Genomic DNA, 27,118 nt, shown 5'->3' with positions numbered 1-27,118 from the left:
TAATGCATTCCATGCATTAATGTAAAAAACCTTCAGGGTACATCTCCCCCCTCAGCCCCCCTTATACTTACCTGAGCTCCATTTTGCTCCAGCAATGTGCATGAGCGCCACGGCTCTCCCGGGTCTCTCCCTCCTCAATAGCTCACACAGCAACTGGAGAAATTGGTTTCTGCTACTGTCAATCACAAAGGAAAGCGTGGGGGGACAGGGCCTAGCCACGCTCTGTGTGTGAATGGACAATGTCCATTCACAGGAGTGCAGCTTGGAAGCAAGCCTTCTTGAGTGCCCCCATAGCAAGAGGCTTGCTATTGGGGGGTACTCATCAGGGGGGAGGAACCAGGACCGCCAGGTGGGTACCAGGGCTGCTCTGTCAAAACCATTCAACAGAGCAGGTAAGTATAACAAGTTTGGTAAAATTAAACTTTTAAAATCAATATAAGGATTGGTAAACTGCAATATATAAATATTTGTTTTTGTGTTTAGATAAACTTTAAGATACAGTATATCTAAAAGTGTATATAAATGACATGGAAAAATATTCAGTAATGTGAGTCCACATCCAGCTATCTGCAGCTAGCTTTACTAAGACCAGTTAAATGACCAGCCAGAAAATAACCAAGGTCGTTTTTTGGGTACTATCAAAATACATGCTTTACGATTTATATTTGTGCAAAGGAACCTTTAACTCCTTGTGTTCTGAAAATCATCTCACAGATGCATCAGTCAGGGAAGGGTTACTTAAAACTTGTTGATGTGTGAGTCAAGTAGTAGTGAGTTGATGGTAATTGTCAGGAATTACTCTGCAAGCAACGTGCTGGGCATATCCTTCCAGGGCCTGGTGTAGAAAAATTTCATCAGCCAGCGGGTAAACTCCGTGATCAGACGGTGGTTAGCACAGGTGATGCCAATGGAGACATACATTAAATCTCCCTCATACATCAGTGGATGAATGAACAGGGTTCTTATACACACTCTGCTGTTTGGCAAGGTTGTGTTCTGTGGCTTTTCAAGATTGATGGAATGGTTGTCTTGGAAAAAAGGCAGAGAGAAAATGAGAGAGCAGCCTACAGGGAGACGTCAACCACACAAAAGGGGAGGGCTTCTGGGATTTAACTGTGTGTGTGATTCTGTCTGCGTGCGACGCACATTTGTTGTGTGCTGCGTAAATATGTTACATTATTCGCTGTGTAATTAAATGATAACTTAAATGCTGTTGTCAAAGTAATCCGAACTACTTTGAAAAGCATAGATGTGTGTTAACAGCTCACCAAATGCAGAAAATGTAAAGGACACGCAGAACACATATTAAAAAAGAATATGATCTTCAGTATCCCGACATTTTAAAATATAATGTTAATCAGCACAGTAGACCTTGACCAGCTTGTTTAGAAATGTCAGCTTTTTTTCTATTTTTTTGTAAAGTGATCTGAAAGCAGCTACTGTTATGGATATAATAGGCTGACTACACAAGGACTAATTTAAACTAGTAATACTACTAATATGGATTATCCCTAGTAACAATATAATCATTTAATCAATGTTTTATACAAGGGATGCTCCATTAAAGGACCACTCCTCTTTCTTTGGAAAGTTGGAAAATCTAACTGTGGGAAAATAGGTGCATTCATAGCTCTTCTAATTGTTTGCATTATTTGGAAATATGTAGCTAAGAAGGGATGGTATATATTTGCATTGCAATCTTAGGAAAAGGCATACCTAGTAAACATCTGCTTGAACTGCTGAACATGTGTGTGTTTTTTTTCTTCTTGTCATTCAACTATCTCATAAAAATACTTGCCTTATTTTAGCCTGTACCTTTTGCTGAAACAATGCCAACTGTCTATCTGACTAATGGGCAAGATAACAATGCATTAACATGTGCTTTAGAAATTCCAGTTTTAAATTACAAATGTCTCTTCCATTCTGTGACGCAATAAGGCAGCAGTGATTTTTTAATGACTAATGCTATCACTAATTTTAACACTTAAAATAAAGAATTTTACAATTAATGCAAGTCACAAATGTTTTAATGTAGATGTATTTTTCTAGTTATACAGCAAATTGCAGGTAGCACAAAATGGTCCCATTATAAGGGAGACTATTAGGTAAGGACCTGTCTTCTTGTGAGTTTAATAAATGCATTGCCATAAGCTGCATTTTTGTACAAATCATCAATTTTTTTTCTCCAGTTAAAAAACCGATAGGTGCCCAAAAAACTTGGTGGGGAAGGGGAGGGGGGATAGGTCAAAGTGCACGACACTGTCCAAAAGAGCACAGCAAAATCCATTCCAACTATTTTATAACCATGTGATCAGCCCACAAACCAATAAAATGTAAATGAGCCAAGCAAAGTAAAAAAAAAAATCCTGTACATGGTGATGTAGAAACAAAAAAGGCAGTGTATGTACAGGTATTTATCACTGGAAACCTGTTTCGAGGCTGCAGTGTATGAAATCACATAAGTGCACTGGTAGTCAAAGCAGGTAGAATATTTGCAGATGCTTAACATAATTACTCCAGCTCAGTGTGGAGTGTATGATCTTTTTTACTTTTTTAACTGTTCTTTTACAGTTAACATTAATAATATCAGTCTATTCCTAACGGTTGTCAAATAGAAGTGTAGAAGTGGAAAACGCAGTTACTCCTGCGCTTGGGGATGGACTCAATGTCATTAGGACCACATAACGAAATTCTTGGGATATGCACTCCTTGCTGCCCTCAAAGGACCGGGAGGAGTCCAAAAGTACTGATAGAGAAAAACAAACAGAGGGCTCACTGGCCTAGTGCTTTACCTTAAAAATATGTCTATTGAATGTAAATAATAGGTATTGTACTTACAAATAGTCAATAAATAAAAGGCACATCATAAAGCAACAGCTCTGCGTCTCTGTCTGTAATGAGAACTCTGGACATCCAAAAGGCTGGTGTGTTTCGAGGACTAGCCTCTTCCTCAGAGCCCACTGAGGCTAGTCCTCAAAACGCATCAGCCTTTTGGATGTCCAGAGTTCTCATTACAGACAGACATGCAGTGCGAATTGGACAGAGCTGTTCCTTTATGATGTGCCTTTTATTTATTGACTATTTGTGAGTACAATACTTATTATTTACATTCATTAAACATACTTTTAAGGTAATGCACTAGGCTGATGCGCCCTCTGTTTGTTTTTCTCTATTCAATTGTCAAATAGACCATTAGTGAAAACAACATTTTTATTTTAGGCATGCCATTGCTTAGCTGTCATAAATTTGGACACAGGAGCATGCACTCAATAGCAAATCACATTTATTAATAAATTCACTTGATGTTTGTTGGACCCTGTGTGTGTATGACCATTCATATGGCAGGTGAATAGAAAATACTGTGAGGATTTGCTTATCTGCATGTTCTATTGCATTATTATTATTATTATACAGGATTTGTATAGCGCCAACAGTTTGCTCAGCACTTTACAATATAATATGAGACAATACAGCAAGAATACAGTTCAATACAAAAGGGATAGGAGGGCCCTGCTCCTAGGAGCTTACAATCTAGGAGGGAGGGGCTAGTGGTATAAAATGTAGTAACTGTGGGGGATGGCCTGGTAGGAAGAGTAGAAGATTCCATTGTTAGCTGACGGCAGGATAGGCTTCCCTGAAAAGATAGGTTTTCAGAGATCGCCTAAAAGTGAGCAGAGTAGGCGATAGTCTGATAAATTGGAGTAGAGAATTCCAGAGGATAGGGGAAGCTCTGGAGAAGTCCTGGAGACGAGCATGGGAGGAGACAATGGAGCTAGAGAGCAGGAGGTCGTGCGAGGAGCAGAGAGTACGGTTTGGGTGATATTTAGAGACAAGATCGTTGATGTAATTTGGGGCAGAGTTATAAATGGCTTTATATGTTATTGTTAATGTTTTGAATTTTATCCGTTGGGCAACGGGAAGCCAGAGGAGGGATTGACAGAGAGGGGTGGCTGATACAGAACGGTAAGTAAGGTGGATGAGTCTGGCAGCAGCATTCATGATAGATTGAAGAGGGGATAGCCTGCGATGAGGTAGGCCAATGAGGAGGGAGTTACAATAGTCAAGGCGACATATAACAAGGGAGAGGATAAGTTGCTTAGTGGTGCATCTAAAGGAGAGAGAGCAAGGAATATGCCCTCTCATTGTGGAATATTCTTACTATATTCTTGTTATAAGATAAACAGCAGGTTTGGATAACTGAGGCGAACATAGACTTGGATGTCAGGTAATTATCTCCCTTATGCCCAATCAGTGCTTAAATCATACACAGTATAACTCAATAAAATAATGATTCTGACCTCCCCATGGCTGCCTCTAATAGACGACTGAATGAAATAGATGACATTTAGTTTATAGTTTAGTCAACAAGAGCATTTATACTCTGGCGGTTTTAAGTGATATAAAATGTTGTAGCACCAGTTGAAATGATCAGTGGATCATCAGGCCATGTAGGTGCTAAGAAGAGCTTGTAGCTACTGAAAAGATTTGTCATCACAAACATTGAAAGTCCAACATTCTGGGAAAATCGCTAAGCAATCTGATGTGATAATATCCTTCTATCCACATATGGACAATTCAGGAAGAAGATGGAGCCAGGTTCCAGAATTGCTCCAATGCAACAGAGGAAGAACAGATATGTCAACACTGTTCCTCTTGGTTAGACATATGCCTGACTACAGTATAACTGGCTTAACACAGACTGCAGATAGAACTTACGTGATCAAAGGGGTGATTTACTAAAACCGGAGAGTGCAAAGTCTGGTGCAGCTGTGCATAGAAACCAATCAACTTCTAGGATTTTTGTCAAAGCTTAATTGAATAAGCTGAAGTTAGACGCTGATTGGCTACCATGCACAGCTGCACCAGATTTTGCACTCTCCAGTTTTAGTAAATCAGCCCCTTAGTGTTTGGAAGGAAGAGCCAGGACAAACGGTATAAGTGAGGTTGACTACTGCCCCTAAGATGGCACCAAAGATCACACCTGGGCTGTCTTAGCTGCATTAGCAACCATGTGTATTTATGTAAAACAGCCACAGCCATTATGCAAAATTTCGAGGCATTAAAAGAACTGAAAATATAGGTTAGATAAGGCTATATGCATAAGATATTAATAATAATTTCTCCCTGCGGACTCTAAGTGTTTATCAAATTGTTTTTGGAATCTTTGAAGAGAATGATTTTTCAAGTGTTGCTATGAGTCTGTTTTAAAAATCATTCAGAGAATGTAATGGAATTGAAGAGGATGATTGTATTCCTGATGTGATTCCTTTGTGAACTGACAAAAAGGATTTGAAACAGCTGAGCATTGAACCCTTTAGACCACAGAGCAGCTTTATGTGATTCAGTAAGATATTATGGTCCACAGTAGGTGGGCCCTGGGCGCAGTTGGAGATTTGGAGGGTTGTGCTAGAAGAGGTGATTTGGAGGGGGGAGTTGTACTAGGAGGGTGGTTTTGTGTTAGGAAGAGGGATAGGGGGGGTATTTAAGCTAGTAGGGAAGATAGGGGGGATTTATACCAGGAGGGGAAACTGTGGGGAGGCTTACTGCTAGTAGAGAGGATTTGAGGGAATTTGTGCTGAGAGAGGGGGATTTGGAGGGGGGAATTTATGCTCATAGGGGGATTTTGAAAATTAGAGGATTTGTTTTAGGAGGGAGATTTGGGGAGGGAGGGGATGTGAGCTGGGAGGGGGGATTTGACTTGCAAAAGGAATTTTTGCTTGGGGGGTAAGTGTGAAGATTAGTGCTTTAGTCTTTTTGAAGGGGGTAAGTGAGGAGCTTTTTGTTGATACACATTGCTCATACATTTGGGGGCGCACCGTTTGCCATCTTTTCTCTGGGCGCTAGATGACCTTGTCCAGGCAATGGTCCACAGTATCAAATGCAGCAGGAAGATTGAGAAAGATACGGATGGAGCATTCTCTCTTGTCTCTAGCCATCAACTGGTTATTCAGTAGGCAGACCAATGCTGTTTCTGTACTGTGATTATTTTTCTTTCTGAAACCAGATTGAAATCTCACAAAGATTTTATTTGACAGCCAAATTTTCAGCCTATTAGCAACTGTATTCGTTCGACACCGGTTATAATCGGTAGGATCAGTAAGATGTTATGGTTCATGGGGGTTGATTTACTAAAGACAAATAGACTGTTCACTCTGTAACATTCCTCAGAGCTTTATGAATTTGGTGAAATTTCACTTTGTAAAGAATACCCAATAATGTGCAAGGAAAATTAAAAAAAAAACAGCTTTTTGCTTGCATATGACTGGATGATGGAAGTCAAATGAGCTTCACCTCATTCATTAAGCTCTAGGGAAAATTCCCCAGCAATGCAAACAGTTTATTTGCATTTAGTAAATCAACTTCATAGTGTCAAATGCAGCAGAAGAAGCTCAAGGAGGATATGGATGGAGCCTTCTCCCTTGTCTCTAGTTCTCAATAGGTCCTTTAATAGAGAGACTAGTGCTGTTTCTGTAATATGTCTTTTCCTGAAGACAGATTGAAATTTGTCAAAGATTTTATTTGACAGCCAGGCTTTCAGCCTGTTAGCAACTGCATTCTCAATCACTGTTCTTAAAAAGGGGAGGTTTGACACCGGTCTGTAATTGGCAAATATCTTTGGATCCAAGGAAGAATATTTTATCTAGGGCCTGATAATGGCTTCCGTAAGTTGGCAAGGATGATCCTTCTCTTGTGGGAGCACTGTGCAGTTTTTTGGACTGCTAGTTGTATGGTCCTTTTCACATCACAATCCACACATGACAGTATAGGCATCCGTTTTGATCCCTTTGTACTCAAAGCAATTTTTTTAAGTGCAAGAACAAAAAAAAAATTACATTTATTGTAGACTGGAAAACCAATGTCACATCTGAGGGAAACAAAATGAATCAGTGTATAATACAAAAATGATTACATCACCAAGCAGTGTTTATTTGTTCAAAGTAGAACACAAAGGCAGGGATGAGGAGCTGCTAATGTTACTGTGCACTTATCTGCTAAACACTGCTTGTGAGTATGCAGATAAGAGAGAGTGACTTTGGATTTAACCTTGAAGTTCCTGGGCCTTTCACATGGAGATATCCCTCCACATGTACAAAGCTGCATGAAGTGAAACCTTTAACCCTTTACTAACTCTTTGCTAACTAATGATGATTTGTCCATCAAATGAATGACGATAAATTCTTTACAATTTGTTGGAATTGTTGGAAATACCATGTATGTGTTATCAGGAACATGTTTGGTTATGCTTTTAAAATATTTTGCTAGCTTAGGTTATAGAAAATGCAAAAAATATAAAAATATTTGTTGTTTTGTGCGTTATGTTCAAAAGATGTAAATGATATGTAGAAATCCCATAAAGCTTATATGCAGAGCTATATTCAAACATCAGGCTATCATAGCTACAATAGTTCTGACCATAGATGGACCAACATTTGGCCAGTTCAGTGGAGACCTTGTGTCTCCTGCCCGACAGAAGCTTGTTGGAAAATTTTAATCGACCAGTATATTCTGACAGTGGAGCATCCCAGCTGTCAGAATCTAATGTCTCAGCGAGGCGGATTTCTCTATTCACCTCAATTGTGTTGATATAGGAATCCGTTGTTTTGTTTTTTCTCATTCAGGGCACTGGCTGGAAAAAAAAAAGCAATTTATCTATGGACAGCCCAAGGACACCTTTTTGTACAAGCTTCACCCCTTGTGTCATGTAATTATTTTAGAGGCGATTGCAGCTACAACTCACTATTGGAGGGAGCCTCCGTGTGTACTGAACTCCAAACAAGAGAACAGAGATATAGTTTCACATTTCATGAACTTTAAAGAGTCTTATGACTCCTCTCAATGCCCACTGCACCCTCTTCCCCTACTGTTCTCTTACTGAATATAGACAAGCAGGGGCGGACTGACCATTTGGAAACTCGGGCACTGCCTGAGGGCCCGGGGTCAGTAGGGGGCCCAATGAGAAGCCCCTGGTACCTTTTTCATTGGCTTTTTTGAGTTTGGGCAAGGACACAGGGGCCCCATGATCCCCTATTGCCCGGGAGCCCCATGAGTTGTCAGTCCGCCCCTGTAGCCAAGTATGCTCAGAGGTGGGCATAAGAGGGAAACAATATAAAGTAAAAGTTAACATTTTAAAATTGTTGAGCTTGGTGCCCTAGGTACTGGCCTTGCCAGTGTCTAATGGTAAATACAAATATATTTATATGTATACATTATTTTATAGAAATAAGACTTTATGTTACTTTGACTTGCTTTGAAAATCCTCTACTTGCCTAAATGGGGGGAAAATAGAATTTCATATATTTACAGAACCAGTATGTACCCAGCACCAGATTTTCTGCTTTCTGAAGTCTTGGCAAAACTGCTTAGCATTATAGTAAACCATTTAAAATTGTAAGCAGTTATAGTACTAGTTATAGCAATTACATATGTATTGGATATTGCAAAAATAAAGCAAATCTAAGGATGTCTGGCATCATTTTAGTGTAGGCATGACAATAACGTGGCTCAATAAGTTCAGCCTTTTACCTTTGAGTTTAGAGTATCTATGCGTATTTCTAGGAGTGGGCAAGCTTCCTTTAACAGCTGGCACATAACAGGCCTTAGACACAAGCTTAGTATGCAGATGTCCCTGATTTCCTACAGATGGCACAGGGGCTACGGCAGTGTGGGCTCAGTAAAGGCTGCAGCCCCCTACCTATGGTAGCTTCATTAGTGACTGACTAGGTATGACTGTGCAATAAAGATTTGTTTCATGCATACAGCAGACTATTTGAATATATATACAGTATATATATATATATATATATATATATATATATATATATATATACACCTAAGAGCTCTTACAGTGTGGAAGGAAAACATCTTAGGTAGGGTTTCAGAATCTTCATTTGCATATGTATGTTTTCTAATATTTATATTGGTACTAAAATATGACCGAATCAGTTGCATGACTTCACTTCATATCACTATGAACATGTGGATTACAGTTTGTTCACCATATTCATATTTATGATTTTTCTAATATTTCAAAAACACAAATAAATTCAAGAGCAAACAGTAGCATAAAGCGGTTCAATTGAATACTCTCCTGTGAACAAAGGAGTTAGCAAATAACCCTCATTAGCTCAACTGACTTCGAGCTTCTCAATTCAGATGAACAAAGAGACGTCACTAGCAATAAACAAAGGATCAAATCCAGCTCACATCCACTATTGGATAAGGAGTTCCAGAGACAAAGAGATCTAAGCAGAGAGGAGAGCAGAGGGCAACATGAGGCCGGATGGAAGTGCAAGCAGCTCCTTCCAAACCTCAGTCACTCCTGCAGGGGTTAAGTCACTCTTCAAAGGCTTCTACAGATAAGTCCTGCTTTGAGCTTGTATATTTATCATAAGACAACAGGGCAAATTCTATCAGTATCCGTTAGTATGACTGGAAATTCCATTTCGACATATCTTGTCTACTTTAACCCTTAACCCCCTGATGCATTCTGTATTACTCTTTAAGATGTGAAAAATGTGACAAGTCCAAGGTGCGCAGTTTTGAAGAGCAATGGTTAACATTCATTTTAAGCAGTCCTACTAGAATTGGAATGTTACAGTAAAGAGATAGAGAATCTCTTTGGATGGCACATTCAAGTTGGATATGATATCCTAGCTGATTAGTTAAGCTTTTATAAATATTAATGCAATCTGAGCAAGATTTTACAGTTCTTTGATGTCTGAATCTTGATAGCTTCAAATCAAGTTGAGTATATATTGGCCATAAGCATATACTGTATAAATCATCTGGAAACAACATAAGCATTTCAATTACCATTTGCATTTGTTCTTCTATTATCATGTATTCAACAATGGAGGATCAAAGTATTTTTGTGTTTTCCATCTAAATCTTTGAATCAATAGTAGGAAGCCTTAAACAGAGCTCTTTACCTAAGAGCTGCATTTATTTATTCTAAATGGCTAGGACCATTTGTATTATAGCACTAGATTATTCAGCACAATTAAATTTAAGGGCTGATTTACTGAAGGCAAATAGGATGTTCACTTTGCAAGGGAACTTCTCCTTAGCTTAGTGAATAGGATGAAGTTCTGTTGCCTTTCGTCATTCAATTATGTGCAAGCAAAAACACTGTTTTATTTTCCTTGCACATGATTAGGTATGCTTTGCAAGGTGAAAACTCCCTTCCAAAGTGAACAGACTATATGCTGTTAGTAGATCAAACCCACAGGCTTTAGTTAGTAAACTGCATGTTCTTGACAAGTGCTTCTCGGGGACTGAATATTTTAGTGTTGTAGATCTATTTATATTCAAGGAGTTGATTCTTTTTTTACTACATAAATTAACAATCACATTCATTATCCTGTTTATAAGATTGTGCTAGCATGGTTGGTGAAGAATTTTTAACTCAAAATTTGTCTTAGGTCACCTGTAGACACTATGGGTATCTATATGGCTGCAGCTGTCAGCACATGTTGACAGCCTTCCAAAGGTTCCAACACAAGCCCTCTATGCTAGGGTGCAATCATCTCATGGAACATTGCCATTGTACAAGGCCAGCTGCAGCCACCAGAGGCTATTATGTCTTCCTGTGACAGAGTGCAGTCAAAGATCAGGTTATAGTGAAGAAAGTGCTCCCTCCCAGGTGGAAACATCCATATTAACATCAAGCAGTTGTTATAGTATCTTAAGCAACATTTTCATCAGTAAACAGTAAATGAATCAAAAATTATTGTCAATGCATCAAAAATTATTTTTCACTTTTGGGTAGATATTGTTGAACTAAAACATCCACAGGGAATGATTTCAGCACTTATTTCCTAGATCTGGCAGCCTATTCTTACAATTAGGAAGGAGTCTAATTCTGTTTGTTGGATGTTTCATTTTTCTTTATGGAAATTGCAGCAGGAAGAACAAAGCTCTATCAGTTACAGCAAGAGGCTTTTTTCTTTATGAAGGAGCACAGAACTACAATCTGCAGTGATGAAATCTGCAGTGATGAAAGAGATATAAAAATAATTAGAGGATATTTTATCCGGGAACACCTTGCTCTCTTACATATAGAAAGCCTGATGTACCAACGTGTTAGTATTAAAACATTTCTCACAGCCACCAGTTAAATTTTTTTAATTTTGACTCTTAAAACACTGACATAAGAACATTTAGAGAACACTCTTCAGGAGGTAGACTCTCCATAACATCATGCAGGGAGCTCTTGGTAATCTAGTTTTAATGGATTACCCTCAACCAAGACTAAAGCAAATCTCAGATGATCTTAAAGTTAGCAAAATGGTACTGATAGGACATAGCAAGCATTTGCAAATATCTTCATATCATCTCAGCCCTTCAACTGCAAACCATGAAACTCAAGGTTCTCTAGTAGGTAAATAATTCTCCCTCCTGCCTCACTAATGGTCACTCATGATACTGTCTAGCTGGTTGTGAAGCTCAGAAGATGACCACAGAAGACGGTGGAAAATTCAATTGCAGTGCACCATAAGATTTAAAAAAGATGGACTGAGATACTGGGTTAGCACCCAGAGGTGCCCTTTATGTTATCCAAGTTTTTACAAACTTTTACTTCACTTTAGGCACACTTTATGGTACCTTGAGTGAGCTACAGTATTTCATGGATATCAATAATAGCTCATATAATGTTTGGAATGAATTAACAAAGTTAAAATGATTGTTATTTTGCATACTTCCATTAAAACGTATATCAAGACAAAAAACTATTTTGTACACCTGTACAATACATGCACTTTTCAAACATCACTAGTTTGTTTTCCTTTAAACATGGTGGGAATACAAAAAAAAACTGTTGATCTGCCAGAAATATTTTGCACTTCTACCGTCCTGCAACTTTGGAAGTGATCCTTCAGCTCCTTGGTGAGCTAGAATCATCCAGGACTTCTTAAAGTCTTGGAAGGTTTAACAGCACTTCCAGGCTGGGTCAAACTCCAGCAGGTGAAGGACCCTGCTATTCTCTGCTCCAATCCCTATATACCTCTCTCAACCCCCTGCTGATCACTTTTCCAATCAGGGATTGGCTGAGGCTGTAGACAGGACCAGCTCAGGCTCTTTGACATGACAACACAGCTCTAAATTCCTGAACAAACAGTGTCAGCCCTGCCTAGTTCATTTCTGATGAACCACAAAGGAAACAGACCTCTCCTTATTGCCTCCCCATCCTCATCTTCATAACCCTCTTTTCTACACAGTCAGAGAGCACAAGAAATTAACAGCTCACAAGATTTCTAGAAAAATCAACAACTGTTTTTTTTGCACCCATCAAAAAGATATAAGATATAACAGATATAACCCCAACCGGCACTCCTGGCTCCTCCCTTCCGAGTGCCCACTTCCATCAGCTCATCCCCCACAATTAGAAACTTTTTTACCACTTGCCCCACCCTATTAGCTTGTAAGCTATTATGAATAGGGCCCTCTTAATCTTCCTGTTTTGATTGTATTGTAGCTGTACTGTCTCCCTTTATATTGTAAAGTGCTGTGCAAACTGTTGGCGCTATACAAATTCTAAATAATAATAATAATATAGAAAGTCACCTGCTAGGGGGGCACTCGTGTGGGCTTGCTGCTGAACCAACTCTGTGCATCCATAGACACACTGAGTGTGGCTTGGCCCTATTCCCCACTTCCTCCTTACTGACTGTAAACCTATGAGGAGGGAGAGAGCCAAGAGAGCTGCTGCTCTCCTGCATAATGCTGGATCAAGATTGGGCTCAGGAGAGTATACAAAGTGGGCTGGGGGTGGGACTACACTTAGAAGGTTTTTTTCCTGAATGCAGAGAATGTATTTAAGAAAAACCTTCATCCTCCAGAACTGCTTTAAACTAGTAGTATAATGTATAACTAATCAATAATCCCATCATTTAAAGTTTGTCTTACAAATACCAACTAGTGATATTCAACTGTAATGTAATGTATGTACTGTTAACATGCACTCAAAGCCACCATTACCAAGCTAAAGCAAGATTCTATACATGCTCATCTGTAAAGCAGCAATCCACTAGGATAAAATAATTTGTACTACTCTTACTTTTAACCAGAATACTGGCACAGCAGGGGGAAATTATACAAACACTTGCCACTTGTTGTTTTGCCAGAGCACATTTGTCTTCTTTGGAGTAGCCAACTTAAACCAAAACCTAGTACTTACAGTTTACTACTTTTCACGGAAAGCTGTTTTTTGCAGAATTCTTGGTTTTAAACACTTTATATCCACTTTTTTGCTGTACAGAGCACAAATTTGAACAAACATGTGGCGCATTTTGCATAATGTGTGCATAGTTTTTCTCTGAAATCTCACAGTTAAGAAAAAAAAAGTAAAGTTGGCAGGCTAGTATCCCGTTAAGCTGATCAAACAGTTTATATGATGGTTGGCAGGGGCGGACTGACCATTTGGAAACTCGGGCACCATGAGATGCCCCTGGTACCTTTTTCATAGGCTTTTTTGAGTTTGGGCAAGGATGCAGGGGACCCATGATCCCCTATTGCCCGGGAGCCGCATGAGTTGTCAGTCCGCCCCTGATGGTTGGATATTAGGTTGTGACATTCATATATTCGTAAAGTATATATGTACAAAAAAGGCACAAAATGAAAACTAATATTGTGAAGCAAAAAGCCATTATGTATATACTATATGTATATATGTACTAACAGGATGTATCCTGCACAATATAGTTTGACTTTGATAGTTTATATGAAAATGCACCAAAACTTAGGAGTTCATTTATAAAAAGTGGAGAGTGCAAAATCTGGTGCAGCCATGCATGGTAGCCAATCAGCTTCAAACTTCAGCTTGTTCAATTAAGCTTTGACAAAAAGAACTGATTTGCTTCTATGTAGAGCTGCACCAAAGTTTGCACTCTCCAGTTTTAGTAAATCAACCCTATTGAGTCAGCTTGTGTTCTTAAGGGATCTAATGTGATTTTTTAAAAGCATACTGTTTACATGAATGAGACTTTATTGTCATTTACAAGCTGCACAAAAAAATTAGGAAACGCAAAGTATGTTTTCTTCTACATATGCACCAACTAGTGTGTGATAATAACTTGGTGAATACACTATAAAATTGGGGAGAGGCGTAGACTACAGCAGAAAAATTGTTAGAATAAAATAAAAAAAGGTTCCTGAAAGTACCTTGATGCACTACAGAGCATGTATAATTAGGGTTAAATTCACATCTCTTCAGTATATTGTAAAATTACGGACATGTAAAGAGGTAATGAGACAGCTGCATATATACAGAGACTTGGCAAAACTTAGCATAGTATTTTTTTTTCTTTTGTCTTTTTTTCCGTAATTGAGTATTTTAAGTTGTTTATTCTGGTTTTATGACTTTAGAAAAATGCAAACATGCTCTTGAAAAATGGTGACTATTCATCTGCCACATCTAACATTTGCTCCTACTTAGCTAATATAAAAACTAGACTGATCATTCAAACATCAAAAAAAGTATTATGTCATTTGGCTGTGGTATATTTTATTAGCAAACATAAAAGAAAAAGTTCTCAAATACATTTTATCTAGCCGCGGGATAGCTAATTTATTGTTAAAGGACAACTCCAACCACATAGCCAATGCAAGGATAAAACACATTTTACTTGCCATGAGATTTGCCAAACAATGCACATTGTTGGACACTTGTGATTCACCCACCTCTACTGTGCTCTAAAACTGCATAGTATAACTAGAACAGTGGCTATACAGTAGTTCTGCAGACTCTATGCCATTGCCAGGGGCGGACTGACCATTCGTGCACTCGGGCACTGCCCGAGGGCCCAGGGTCAGTAGGGGGCCCCATGACATGCCCCTGGTACCTTTCATAGGCTTTTTTGGGTGTGGTTTGAGTGTGGGTGAGGACACAGGGGCCCCATGATCCCCTATTGCCCGGGGGGCCCCATGAGTTGTCAGTCCGCCCCTGGCCATTGCTCAACCTCTTGGTTGCTTTAAGGACAAGCAGTGAAATATTGGTGGTGCCAGTCTAAACTCTTTCACCCATATAAACCCACATAGGTAGCATACTTTCTTACTCTTCAAAGTTCAGACTGGCTTTGCATGCCTGATTTAAAGCGACTCTAAAGGTACTTTTTTTGGAAAATAATAAACACGTCTATATTTACCTACTGTGTCCAGTGGTTTTGCACAGAGCAGCCTGGATCCTTCTCTTCCCAGGTGCCCCGCAGGCTCTCCTGGCCCCTCTCTGTCATAGAAATTTGCTATGGGGGCACCCGCTGCTCCGTGTGTCCATTCACTCATGGAACCGTGGCCTGGCTCTGCCCTCTCTCTCACCTCATTGGCTGACTGGCTGTGATTGACAGCAGTGGGAGCCAATGGCTCCCGCTTCTGTCTCAGCCAATGAGGAGGCAGAGACCCGGGACAGCCAAGACTGTCATTCACATTGCTGGATCACGATGATGCTCGGTAAGTATTGAGGGGGCGGGGGGGGGGGCACTGCTGCACACAAAAGGTTTTATACCTTCATGCATAGAATGCATGAAGGTAAAAACCCTTCAGCCTTTACAACCTGTATCAGCAGTTGAACTGACGCTAAACTATATCCTTATTCTCCAAAAATAAGCCATACACATCTACTACTGAATGGCCCTGTAACCTATTTTTCATGAAATCATTTCTTACTGTGCTTTTCTGCCTCCCTATAATGTCCTCAGTGAGTTCCAGAGACTCTCATTTTCCCCTTGACATACATTTGTTTGGAATGAGTAATGCACATTAGTTGTAGTCATTTGTACTCCTTTATGTACACTACAAACTTCATAGTCCATAATCCATAGTACATCTCAGGAAGGAGCAAGAGAGGGTGGTTGCATTGCTACATACTATGAGACCATGGAGAACTGATGTAGCCACCCTTTAACAGGAAGTCAGATTACAGTAGCGATGATGTCACCCATAGGCTTACCATGGGGCATCCATTGTTGGCTTTCCCTCCTCTACAATGAAGCTGATGCTGGGAGCTGATAATGTGACTGGACCAGAGGGACCTTACTTATAGGTAAGTATAAATATCTTTCCTTTGCAGGGTAGATAGAATAGGCTTAGAATGGGGATGGGAGCAGGTTTAGGTATAGCTAGGATTTGACTGGACTTCCAATTTAAGTATTAAAACAGATTTCAAACAATGACACTAGCTGAAAAGAAAAAAAAAATTCTTATTAATAAATACTTATGTGGTCTAGGGGCTGATTTACCTAAATTCATTAATCTCTGTGTAGATTTGAGTATTATGAGTTACAATTTTCTGATATTGCGCAAAAAAAAATATCAGTCTAATGTGAACTATACAAAATGGACACTATGGAGAGACTAAATGAGCCTGTGAAATATATAGATATTGGATGAAAGGAGAGAAGAAGCTATAAAGGAACAGCTTAACATAGCCTGTAGTTCTCGCAGTTTAGTGGTGGGAGGTGAGGAAGAAGACTGGGGGTGGGGTATAAGCAAAGGGCAACAGCCGTGCCCCTACTGTGAGAAGAGACTAAGTGAGTATGGTAGAATACCCCCCGAGTGCAAAAGTGCAGCAGTAGCCTCTCAATTAGAGTCACTGTAATGAAATTAAAAGCCATTAGATCATTCACCGCTGAGGCCTGCAAGTTACCTACATGTCAAAGGAATTTGGTTAAGCCACTGGGATGAGAGGAGCCTTGTGAATTAGGATGTCTCCCTTGTTGAAGGGGTTGGCGGGATCTGCCTGCTATTGACGCCAGCTCTTCTAGTAGGGAAAATGCATAGCTCTCCAATTTAAATGAAAAGAACTATTTTTTTCTATAGTTTTCGTGATGTGTGCATATAGCCTGTACCCTTTTCTAGTGCAATGGCAATGGGTCCACTTTCTTTTTATTTCGACTGTTATCACAGGTAAACTTAATGGTAGCAACATACTCAATCTCCATTCTCTATTCTGAATTCCTACTTGAAAAGTATATTCAAATCAATAAAGGAGACCAGGATATATTAGTGTAATTTCCTAGAGGTGTTGGGACAGTCAAGTAAAGATGATTGCCTACTGTTTCAAGTTTCCGTATTAAGTAAGGACCATAGATGTAATTCTAAACATTAGTGAAATTCGTAAACTGGCCATAGATGAAGGTATCTGATTGCTGTATAAACCAAGCTTAAAGGTCTACAGCCAATATCAACTGATGTAGCAAACCTAATATGTAGTGCTTGTTTCTTGCTTATAAATAGTTTTTAAACTGTTTGAAATGATGTGATATTCATCTTAACAATACCAGTCCAACACCCTAGGCACACAGTCTAGTATCTCCAGTTCAAGTGAACTGATAAAATGATTTTTAGGCACCTTACCCATTCAACAGATAAAAGTAAATGTTACATAAGAAACACAGTCAACAAATGATAAAATAATCCAAAGTGGTCTTCCTAATACATGCTTTAATTACGATCACATCATGATCCAAATTATGCAGGATTCTGGATATTCAGTTTTATTATCATTTTGCAGGCTTACTTATGAAATAATTATATTTCCTCTTTTTTAGCGTTACTTGCTCTATCTGAATTTGAGACTTTAGATGAGTGTCAAAGGGTCAGAGGTCACCTGTAAGTCTGACTTGTCAACTGTCGAGTCTCCCACTGTACTCACTGAGTACTACACACAAGCACTGAGGACAATGGGAGTGATTTATTAAAGGCAAATAGGCTGTTCAGTTTGCAAGATAATTTTTCTTATCTTAGTGAATGAGGTGAAGTGCAGCTGTCTTCCATCATCAAACCTTATGCAAGCAAAATACTGTTTTTTAATTTACTTTGCACATAATTAGGTATTCTTTGCAAAGTGAATTTTCACCAGAATCACTAAGAAAAAGGAAAATTCCCTGGCAAAGTGAACAGCCTATTTGCTTATAGTAAATCAACCCCAAGGTGTAAAGTTAAACAGTTGACGGCCAACAATTATTAGACTTCTGCTGACATCTGACCTTGGTTGCATTAACAATGACAATTCCAATATTTCCATCTTTCTTTTAAGGATAAAAGCCCTGTCTTATCTTTAGGCTGCAATTTTCAACTCCAAAATGCTAGAATTTGATTTTCATAGTTGTCATTGTCCATTTTCATTCATGTTTATAAAGAAAATGGTGTAACCATTCTTATTATAGAATTATAGTACATAACACTTATTAAGTTGGGAGAGAAGAGTAAAATTCTGGGACCTGTTTGATTCCATTGAGGCAGGGGGTGACACTTTTCTTGCCTCATGGGGAAGAGGTAAGTTCCACATAAACCCCTAATGCCAGCTCTTTTGGAAACAGTATGGTGCAGAAGAAACCAGTGCTTGTCAAAATCTGTCAAGACCAGCTCAAGATTTGCCTTGTGTGATAGGTTGTGATTATTCAGAAAGAGGAAAACCTATTCTCTTTTTTTTTGTGGTAAAGTAGGGCTAAATCCTGCATAGAGACACGCTGAGTAAGCATTTTCAGCCTAAAGCACTAGGATCATTGGTACAGAGTTACATGTTATAAGTACCTGTAATAATAATAATAACAGAAGTGCATGGAAAGGCTGTTACTTGCAGGATCACCAGGTATGACTACAGACAATGCAATCATTAAGAAAAAAAAGGAATATAGTTATCAATGTTAATGCAGAGTAATCAATTGTTCTTTGAAATGTCAAGTTTTGGATCAGATAAATTACAACAAGTAGAGATGAATAGAATATATTATGAATAGAAGATCAAACGGAGCCTGTGAGCCAACCTGATCTCATGCAATGCCAGCTGATTTATGCAACATATACAGGACAATGTTTACTATGCACAGATGGCCACTTTTAAAGTTCATAGTGTTTCCAAATGGACCAATATGCCTTAGTGCAAGAATTAAACATCTTCTTCTCAGGGTGTGCAAAAAATTTCTTCAGTATGCTTCCGAAAGAGTACAGTAAGAGTTAACACCAACTATGTTTTAAAGCCTGTGAAATCCTTATTTTTTTATTTATTATAACTGCCTGGATCAGAGGGTACGATGCCTAACTTGTGTGCCTGCCTTAGCAAGCTGGCTCTTGGCCCCTTGAAATGGTTATTCTTCCAGGTTCTGTAAAGTTTATAGATTTTCCTATTCGGGAATGGAAATCTTTACAGTCTAAATCAGACTGTTAGTTGACACCACTTAACCCTTCAAGGGAGGAAGGTGATATGTTAAAAAATCTTTAAAGTTGAGTTAGAAATATACTGTAAAAGAAATACTTAAAATGATATTTGTAGTGCTATGAAAAGCTACACATGTATTTTATTATGCATACAGTCCTTAGAAATTACTAAATTGTTTCTGCTTTATACTTTCTTGGTGATTATTTGACTGTCACAGTCACACACTTTTAGGTTTTTTTGTTTTTAATTCCCTCATGAATCTGATCTGGATTAAAAAAAAACATATCTGCATTTGTTAGTAATGCAGCTTCTACATGTTCCTACAGAGAGTGGCAAAGGTAAAAATGGTTTATGGAACTCAGGAAGCCCTTTCCAGGATACTTGAATTTGACTGAACCAGTGAAAGTGTGATTTTAATGAAGTGTTTACTAGCTACGTAGAAGAGATATGCTTCACATTTCACATTGAATGGGTGAGGCATTTGTTTCTATGGAAGGCATCATTAATGATGACCGTATCATGGGTAGCATGGGCCTTCTATGTCACCAGTGGTGACATGGGCATTACAGTATTAGGTGTTTATGTCATAGGTGTCCAGATTACCCCTCCTGAGTACTGAAGATAAAATACCAAATCAAGAGGAATCTTGAGAAATACTTAGGGGTTAAGACAGGTAGCATTTTGACCATAGCACAATCGAGGTTGAGGTTGGAGCAGCCTTTTTCAACCAGGGAGCCCAGGCACCCTGGGGTGCCTTCAAGTTTTTTCTTGGCAAAATGCCTACAAATTACTCAAAAATTAAATACAAGCCAGCAGGTGGATCAAGCCTGCCTTTTAGTTACACAAAGTCATAGGTTTTCATTGTGAACCATTGCAACCTTCTAGCCACCAGGGTCCTAACAACCAATAATGTCATTGGTTGATAAGGAGGGTACTTGCACAGCATCTTTGTTTGCACCTCTCCTAATCCATCAGCACTGGGGTCACATTAGCTAAGTGAGGTGGACAAACTAAAGGAGAAGAGAAACATTGGAATAGTACTCAGTACCAGTGTACAAAGGTGCATTTGTTTCCTAAGAATATATCACCTATAACTTTGGGTGTCCTATGTGTGTGGATGTTACTGCATTATGTAAAACTATTCATTTTGTTTACATTTTAGAATGGGGTGCCTCAAGATTGAGCAGAATTTTAAAGGACTACTTGACTGAAAAAAATTTGACAAACACTGGGCTGGAGGCATAAAGTATCAAATGGTTAATCAAAAGTCAGATTGGGCAGTTTAAACACAAAACCTTTTTTTCACAAGCACTTGTTCTATACATCGGTCAGCCTGTTTTATTGTAGACTTGGTTTTTAAAACAGGGTTATGTTTGCATACTACATAAAACCCTAACCTACTATATGAATATTATGATATGCTAAAGCAGCAGTTGTCTAGTTTCTTTCACATGGATTTCATTGGGTACCCCAGATGCAATGCAAGAACTAAAGTATTCCTAAATGGGTTCCAAAATGAATATTCTATGCACATTTTATGTTAATTTCATATGAAAATATATTGGTAAGAAGCCCATTCTGCTGGTGCATTGTCTTGACAGCCATCCTGAGCTGGTCAGACATATTGGGTGCAGCCCTAAATTGGGCAGTTGGTTACAATTCAGTCATCCGTAAGGCACTTGTTTGAAGTTCTCCTGAATCCTGCCTTGCCTGTTGCCTCCTCCTATTTTTCTATTGTTCAATCTCAATACCCTATCTGACCAGCTGGTTTGACTCTGATCTTTCTTTGTCTGACCCTCTGTCTGCATTGGTCTAACCTTTGCATGTTTGAACTGTCCTTACTTATCATCTCTGTTTAGATTCCATAACCTGGCACTTAGGAACCTTGGGGAACTTGTGTATCAAGCGAGCACATAATGCTTTTTCAAAAGGGGCTGCTAAAGGTGAAAAAAATCTGTAGTAGCAGTCTTTGAGTCTGAACAAGTGGCCAAATCTTACTGTAAAATGCACATTAATTTCAACAGAAAGTACTGCAATGTACCATGCCCAACAAGAATGTTCTGTTTACTTTGTCCAGAATCTGCCCTACACTGTCCACTCTACCCTCTTTGTGCACATTTTGCCTCCGTTGGTTCACACCAATGTCTACCCACTATGTATATACCACCCTCTATCCATTTGGGCCAACAATTGTCCAAAAAGATGCATACTTGTGTTCACCTACTTGGTGTCAGTGCAACACTTTCACAAACGTTCAAACAATCTGCTAAATTCACACTTGGATGTGAGATGTGGGAAGACAAATGCCTAATGCCACCAACTTATTCAACTTGTTAAGGTTCTCTGGGCTCCCATTTCGATTGGCTGTGGAAAAACTGGACCATGCATGCATTCTGCAAGGGTAGCGGAAAGGTCTCACCAGGGGACTGTGTGCCATTGTTTTGGAATAGCTATAGATATGGGGGCTGAATTACTAAAGAAGTTGAACATCTTTACTAAAAAAAATTGTGTAAATAGTCATTTCAATTATCCAGTCATGTGAAAAGCATCATGATTAGGTATGGAAAGTAAACAGAAATTTACCTTTCACACAACTGGATATTTGAAGTGAATATTTTTTTTTTTTTCAGTAAAGATTCTCAGCTTCTTAGTAAATCAGCCTCATAGTAGCATAATCATTCACAAGATGGTTGTATGCTGTCGTTTTTTTTAAAGTCTTTTCTTAGTATGATATTGTAAAGAACACACTGTTTTTTTCATACAACCAGTGAGCTGAAGGAAAAAAAAACAGATTTGTGCATCCACACAAGCGAGTTGGATATAGGAATCCTCCCTGCTGTGCTATTGTATTCTGACAGCGGGGACTCCTCTGATGTCAGACTACACTAATCAGCAGCTGCAGCCATTGACAGCAGATCGTTGATCAAAGAAGCTTTTTTAGTGGGACCTCAACATAAGCCTATCTAATGATTGGCTTCTGTCAAATAGGGAGGATCACACACACACGCACATTGAAATGCAGCTGGTTCCTGCTGAAACAGGCACATTTCGATCTGTGTGTAGACATCTTAAGGCAATGGAATAAACCGCTTTGCAATATTATTATTATTATTACAGGTACTTATATAGCGCCATCAATTTATGCAGCGCTTTACATATATATTGTACATTCACATCAGTCCCTAACCCTCAAGGAGCATACAATTAAAAGTATATAGGCATGTATTACCTATCCTGTATCCTTATTACCTACTGCATGTTGCTCCTTTATGCTTGTAAATGCTTTTGAAATGATTTATTTAGCATAACAGGACTATTGGTAAGGGGAACAATGTCTATATTTATAGAATCCTCTGAAAAAGGACTGTACAATGTAGGTAAATGTAAGGGACATGTCAGCGGATGAGTGCTTGGCTTAAAGCCCAACTCCAGCCAAACTTTTTGGATAGGTCTGGAAAAAGTAGATACTCCTGATAAATTTGTACTGCAGTTCATGATCCTGTTACGGAGATTTAACCTTGCTTCCTGTTCCTGTGACAACAGAATGGCCCAATAGGATGTGAGAACAAATTTACCCAGTGGAGACGCAGACTACCATAAACACTTGATAGGTCTATGCCTTCCACTCTCTGTCCAAAACTAAAAAACAAAACAGTCCTTTTGCTTATATTGGGCTTTGATGATACATAGGAAGCAGTTATGGCCAAAATTTGATCTAGCTGAACAGTAATACAGTAGTAATATTACTATCACATGCCAGAGCACTTCTGCCCTCATGATGCCAATAATTGCACCTATGGAGAGCCATTCTGTTAACATATCATTCACTGCAAAAATACTATTGTGGTCCAGACGCCAGAGTCATGTCCACCACTGCCTAAATCCCAGAATTATCGTGTATATGATGTTAGTCACTGTGCACATACAGAATATGCTTTTTGCTCCAGGAGCAAGCTAGGGTGAAAAAATATTTATTTCTGTTCCTTCTTCATAAGAAGGTATAGGAGGTATCTAGAAGCACTTCTCAATTCCCTAAGCATGCTGTTTAGCCTAGGTTCACCCCTTGATTGGTCTGGGAAAAATGTTAATCAATGTCCCTGTATTAGCATGCCCTGGGTACATGCCATAAAAAAATATTTATTTCTGTTCCTTCTTTATAAGCAGGTGTAGGAGGTATCTAGAAGCACTTCTCAATTCCGTAAGCATGCTGTTTAGCCTAGGTTCACCCCTTGATTGGTCTGGGAAAAATGTTAATCAATGTCCCTGTATTAGCATGCCCTGGGTACATGCCATAAAAAAATATTTATTTCTGTTCCTTCTTTATTAGCAGGTGTAGGAGGTATCTAGAAGCACTTTTCAATTCCGTAAGTGTGCTGTTTAGCCTAGGTTACCCCCTTGATTGGTCTGGGAAAGTCAATGTCCCTGTATTAGCATGCCCAGGGTACATGCCATAATGTGTGCATATTAAAACATGCCACACTGCTTACTCACTTATAGTTGAACTCTACTTTAGATGAGAAATAGAATAATGCCATAATATGCATTTAAATAATTTTTGGGAAAAGGATTTACCTTGTCTAATCACATGATCAGTTCCTGTGTTGAGTAAAGAGAAATTCGGCAGTGAGTCAATCACAGGAGCAAGAAATGGCAGTGTTCCCATGGTTTCAAGTCAGCAGCAAAAACTATATTGGCATTTCTGAAAATTGCAGCTGCTTACAGATTGAAATATAAGGTTATTTTAAACAAACTGCATTACAAAATAGCTTTTTTCGCAGTTATATACATTAATTTTTTTTATTAAATTGGAATTTTAATTTACAAATGATATCAGGAAGTATTATTTGCAAAATAAAGCTAATATGTCTTCAATGGTATTCCTGAGCAAGGCACCTAAGAGCAATACTCAGCAGCACCTATTTTATATGATATTTAAAATCAGTTTGTAGTTTTTCGTACCTGAAATTTTCTTTCTGTCCTGGCTGTTTTTGTAGATCATCCTGAATTCCATGCACAAATATCAGCCTCGGCTCCACATAGTTAAAGCAGATGAAAATAATGGATTTGGGTCCAAGAACACTGCTTTCTGCACACATGTCTTCTCGGAAACAGCGTTTATAGCAGTCACTTCCTACCAGAACCACAAGGTAAAGGACAAAATGTTTAAATCCACATGCTCCTCATACCATGAAAGTACAGCTGGCCACTGACAGTAAGATAATGATTGTCTATATACTATTATTTTTTACACTGGGCACACTTAGATAGCTTGTTTTGTCGGTGCAGTGTGATGCGACGGCAGAAAACATACAGAGTCCCTGATTGCAGAAAACAATATATTGCAGAACTTGTAAAACAGTACAACAGCCCGGCAGGGACACACATTCAACAGGGGTTAGCAAGGAATAGGCCTGAGCTGGATAAAGCACCTGTCAAGGACAGTGGAGTACAGCTTGGCTGGTCCAACCCAAAGGGCAGCTTGCTGAGTTGCAGACAAAGGCCCTAAGCTTTCCCTACTCCACTGGAACCTCTCACTATTGCTAGTGCTGTCCCTGACAGACAGGAATCCTGTCCCTGTGCTATGGAGTCACTAAATGTGCGCCAAAACCCTGGGGAAGGGACACAAAAAGACTCTGCATGACCCAAGATAGGCACAGGGTCACCTAGAATCAGTGTAGCCAATCAGAACACTATCCTAGGGGTTCAAGGGAATCATAGAGAAACACAGTTTTTCTTGACTTCCTTCCTCAGCTGAATTGCCATTCTGGACGAGCGCCACCTACAGTAGAGAATGTAGACTGCACCTGCCTACAAGATGTTGGTGAAATTAGCTAAAAAGACTAATGAAAATGGTATTATATGATTATATGATTCTGTATGTGACACTTATGAGCTGAAAGAAATAAAATTATAGGGATTTGACAAATCCACAGGCCAGTGGGTTATAATGTGGTCTTATTTCTGCTGTTGTTCAACTGTAAGCTGATTTTATATGAAAAAAACACACACTAATCCAGCGCTTATCTAGGATAGTCAAATTGGTATTTTTCAGTTTCAAAAAATGAAACTGTCAAACTATAATGCTTGCAAACTAGTCCCGCTAAACAGCAGGTAAAGAGTTAATGAAGCTAGCATATAAAACCACCATTCCATAATTGCCAAGCCTCTCTCCAGCTTATGCACATTTTACAGTTTTATGGAGAGCAGGGAAGCCAACCTGTTTTTTTTTTACTTGTGTAACATCTGTATACTGTATACATAAAGTGAAGAATTTGCCCATGTGGAGAAATCTTTAGATAAAAAATACACCCTGATCCTTGGAAAGAATGGCATCTGCTCATTTTCAATATAGGTAGGAGAGATAGATATAGTACTGCTTGACCTTATTTGCAACTAATATATCTTTCAAAATCCTTTTAGTCTTTTATCCTTGAAGTGTGCATGTGTGTGGAAATATGTCTGCAAATAAAGACTAGATGCAATCATTTTCCTCAATTTGAGTGCTAAAATAATTTATCCTGAGTAACAAAATTAGAACTTGGATTTTTTAGAATAATTTGCATGATTAAGTGTATAAAAGTCAAACTGAACCAGGACAGGATCTAGTTTGTCTGATCTGGGGGTGCAAAGAATAAGTACACTTTCATTTTTCATTTTATCCTTGTGGCTATGTGCACCACATGGGCTGGACTTCGGTTCTTCATTAAAGCTTCCGCCATGCTGATTCCACTGGTCCTGGAGGGGCAAGACCAAAATCTGGGGGCACAGCCCACCCCAGCAAACTCCTAGATCTGGACCTGAACTGAATCCCAGGTGAAAAACACCATTTACTTATTAAAGTAAACTAAAGGGAGCACCCAGAAAAAAGCACCAGGGTGGACATAAGATCCAATGCTATCAACAACTACCAGTGTCCATGGAAGACACTGAGAGATCAGGTCCTTGCTTGGAGAGGGAGCAATGGAAACTTCTCCCAACTAATTCTGTAACTCAGAAGGTTCCTCTAAGGAGATGGAATACTGAGGATCAGCAGAATTTCCCTGAGGAGGAGTGGGAATACCCTTGTAGGGAATAACTCCCAAAGGCAATTTCCTACTAGATAGGAACAGTGCCTACCAGAGTGCAGAGAAAACAGGGAGCTCCGAGTAAAGGCACAGCTATGTGTAGAAGCATGGGCAGCTGAAATAGATGCTGTTTTCAAGTAATTAGCCTTTAGCTTAGGTTGTGCAAACATCCCCCACTTGTAGAAATGGGGGCACACCTTCTTGCTGAAGGCTTTTATACCTATGATCTGAGCAAAAGTTAAATTCCAGGGATCTGTGAGTATGCACTGCTAAGACAGAAGAGGTGGAAGGATGAGTTTCTCTAACTTTTCTGCAGTTCTCCTGCACTCAGGTAGGAGCCTTCTGTAGCCACCCAAGGCATTGCTAAGGAAAATGTCAAGAGTCGGTCCAGAGAGATGATGTCCCTGAAAGACTAATCAGCTGTGCTCACTAGGTTCCTACACACATAGCTAGAGTGCCTTATGCATTTGTACAGATATCTGTCTTATGCAAAACACAAGTTCAGAGGCTTTAAATAGATTGACATAGCTAAAGCACAAGGCTGTAGACATCTGCTCCAACCAATGTTAAATAACGTGACCTACCAAAATGGCAGAAGGATTATCTGTAAAGAGTTTATTCCTTCCTGACATGGTTTAACAGATCAGAGTTACTGCCAACACAGAAAAAAGAGCCAAACCAGTTAACATAAACTGGGATCTTGGGAGGGAATTCAACTTTCTATCAGTGAGGTCATCAAAGGTAAGTATACCTTTTATTTGAGTGGTATGTGGCTCTCTGGAGCATCCACATTGGTCTCAAGTGGGGCTTAGGACCTTTCAGGTTGTTTCCAGTCCACAGAAGTCCACTAACAGCAGGTGTAGTGAAAAGGCCTTTGCAGCTGCAGGGGCTCTAAAAAACC

At 39.1% G+C, this 27,118-nt stretch overlaps 1 protein-coding gene across 1 annotated transcript in view; it reads left to right on the top strand.

The window, feature by feature from the left end:
* The window catches only part of TBX5 (T-box transcription factor 5), a 77,882-nt gene that overhangs the window by 33,229 nt on the left and 17,535 nt on the right, over positions 1-27,118 (top strand). The window contains exon 4 of the mRNA XM_089691210.1: positions 24,148-24,300. Coding sequence (XP_089547336.1) covers positions 24,148-24,300 — 153 coding nt within the window. The remainder of the gene's footprint in view (positions 1-24,147; positions 24,301-27,118) is intronic.

This window comes from Staurois parvus, unplaced genomic scaffold (genome assembly GCF_062004578.1).
Source record: "Staurois parvus isolate SC_StPar_1 unplaced genomic scaffold, SC_StPar_1.0 ptg000556l, whole genome shotgun sequence".
Classification (NCBI taxonomy): domain Eukaryota; kingdom Metazoa; phylum Chordata; class Amphibia; order Anura; family Ranidae; genus Staurois; species Staurois parvus.
Note: the sequence above shows the minus strand (reverse complement) of the source record. Positions and strands in the feature narration are given on the sequence as shown.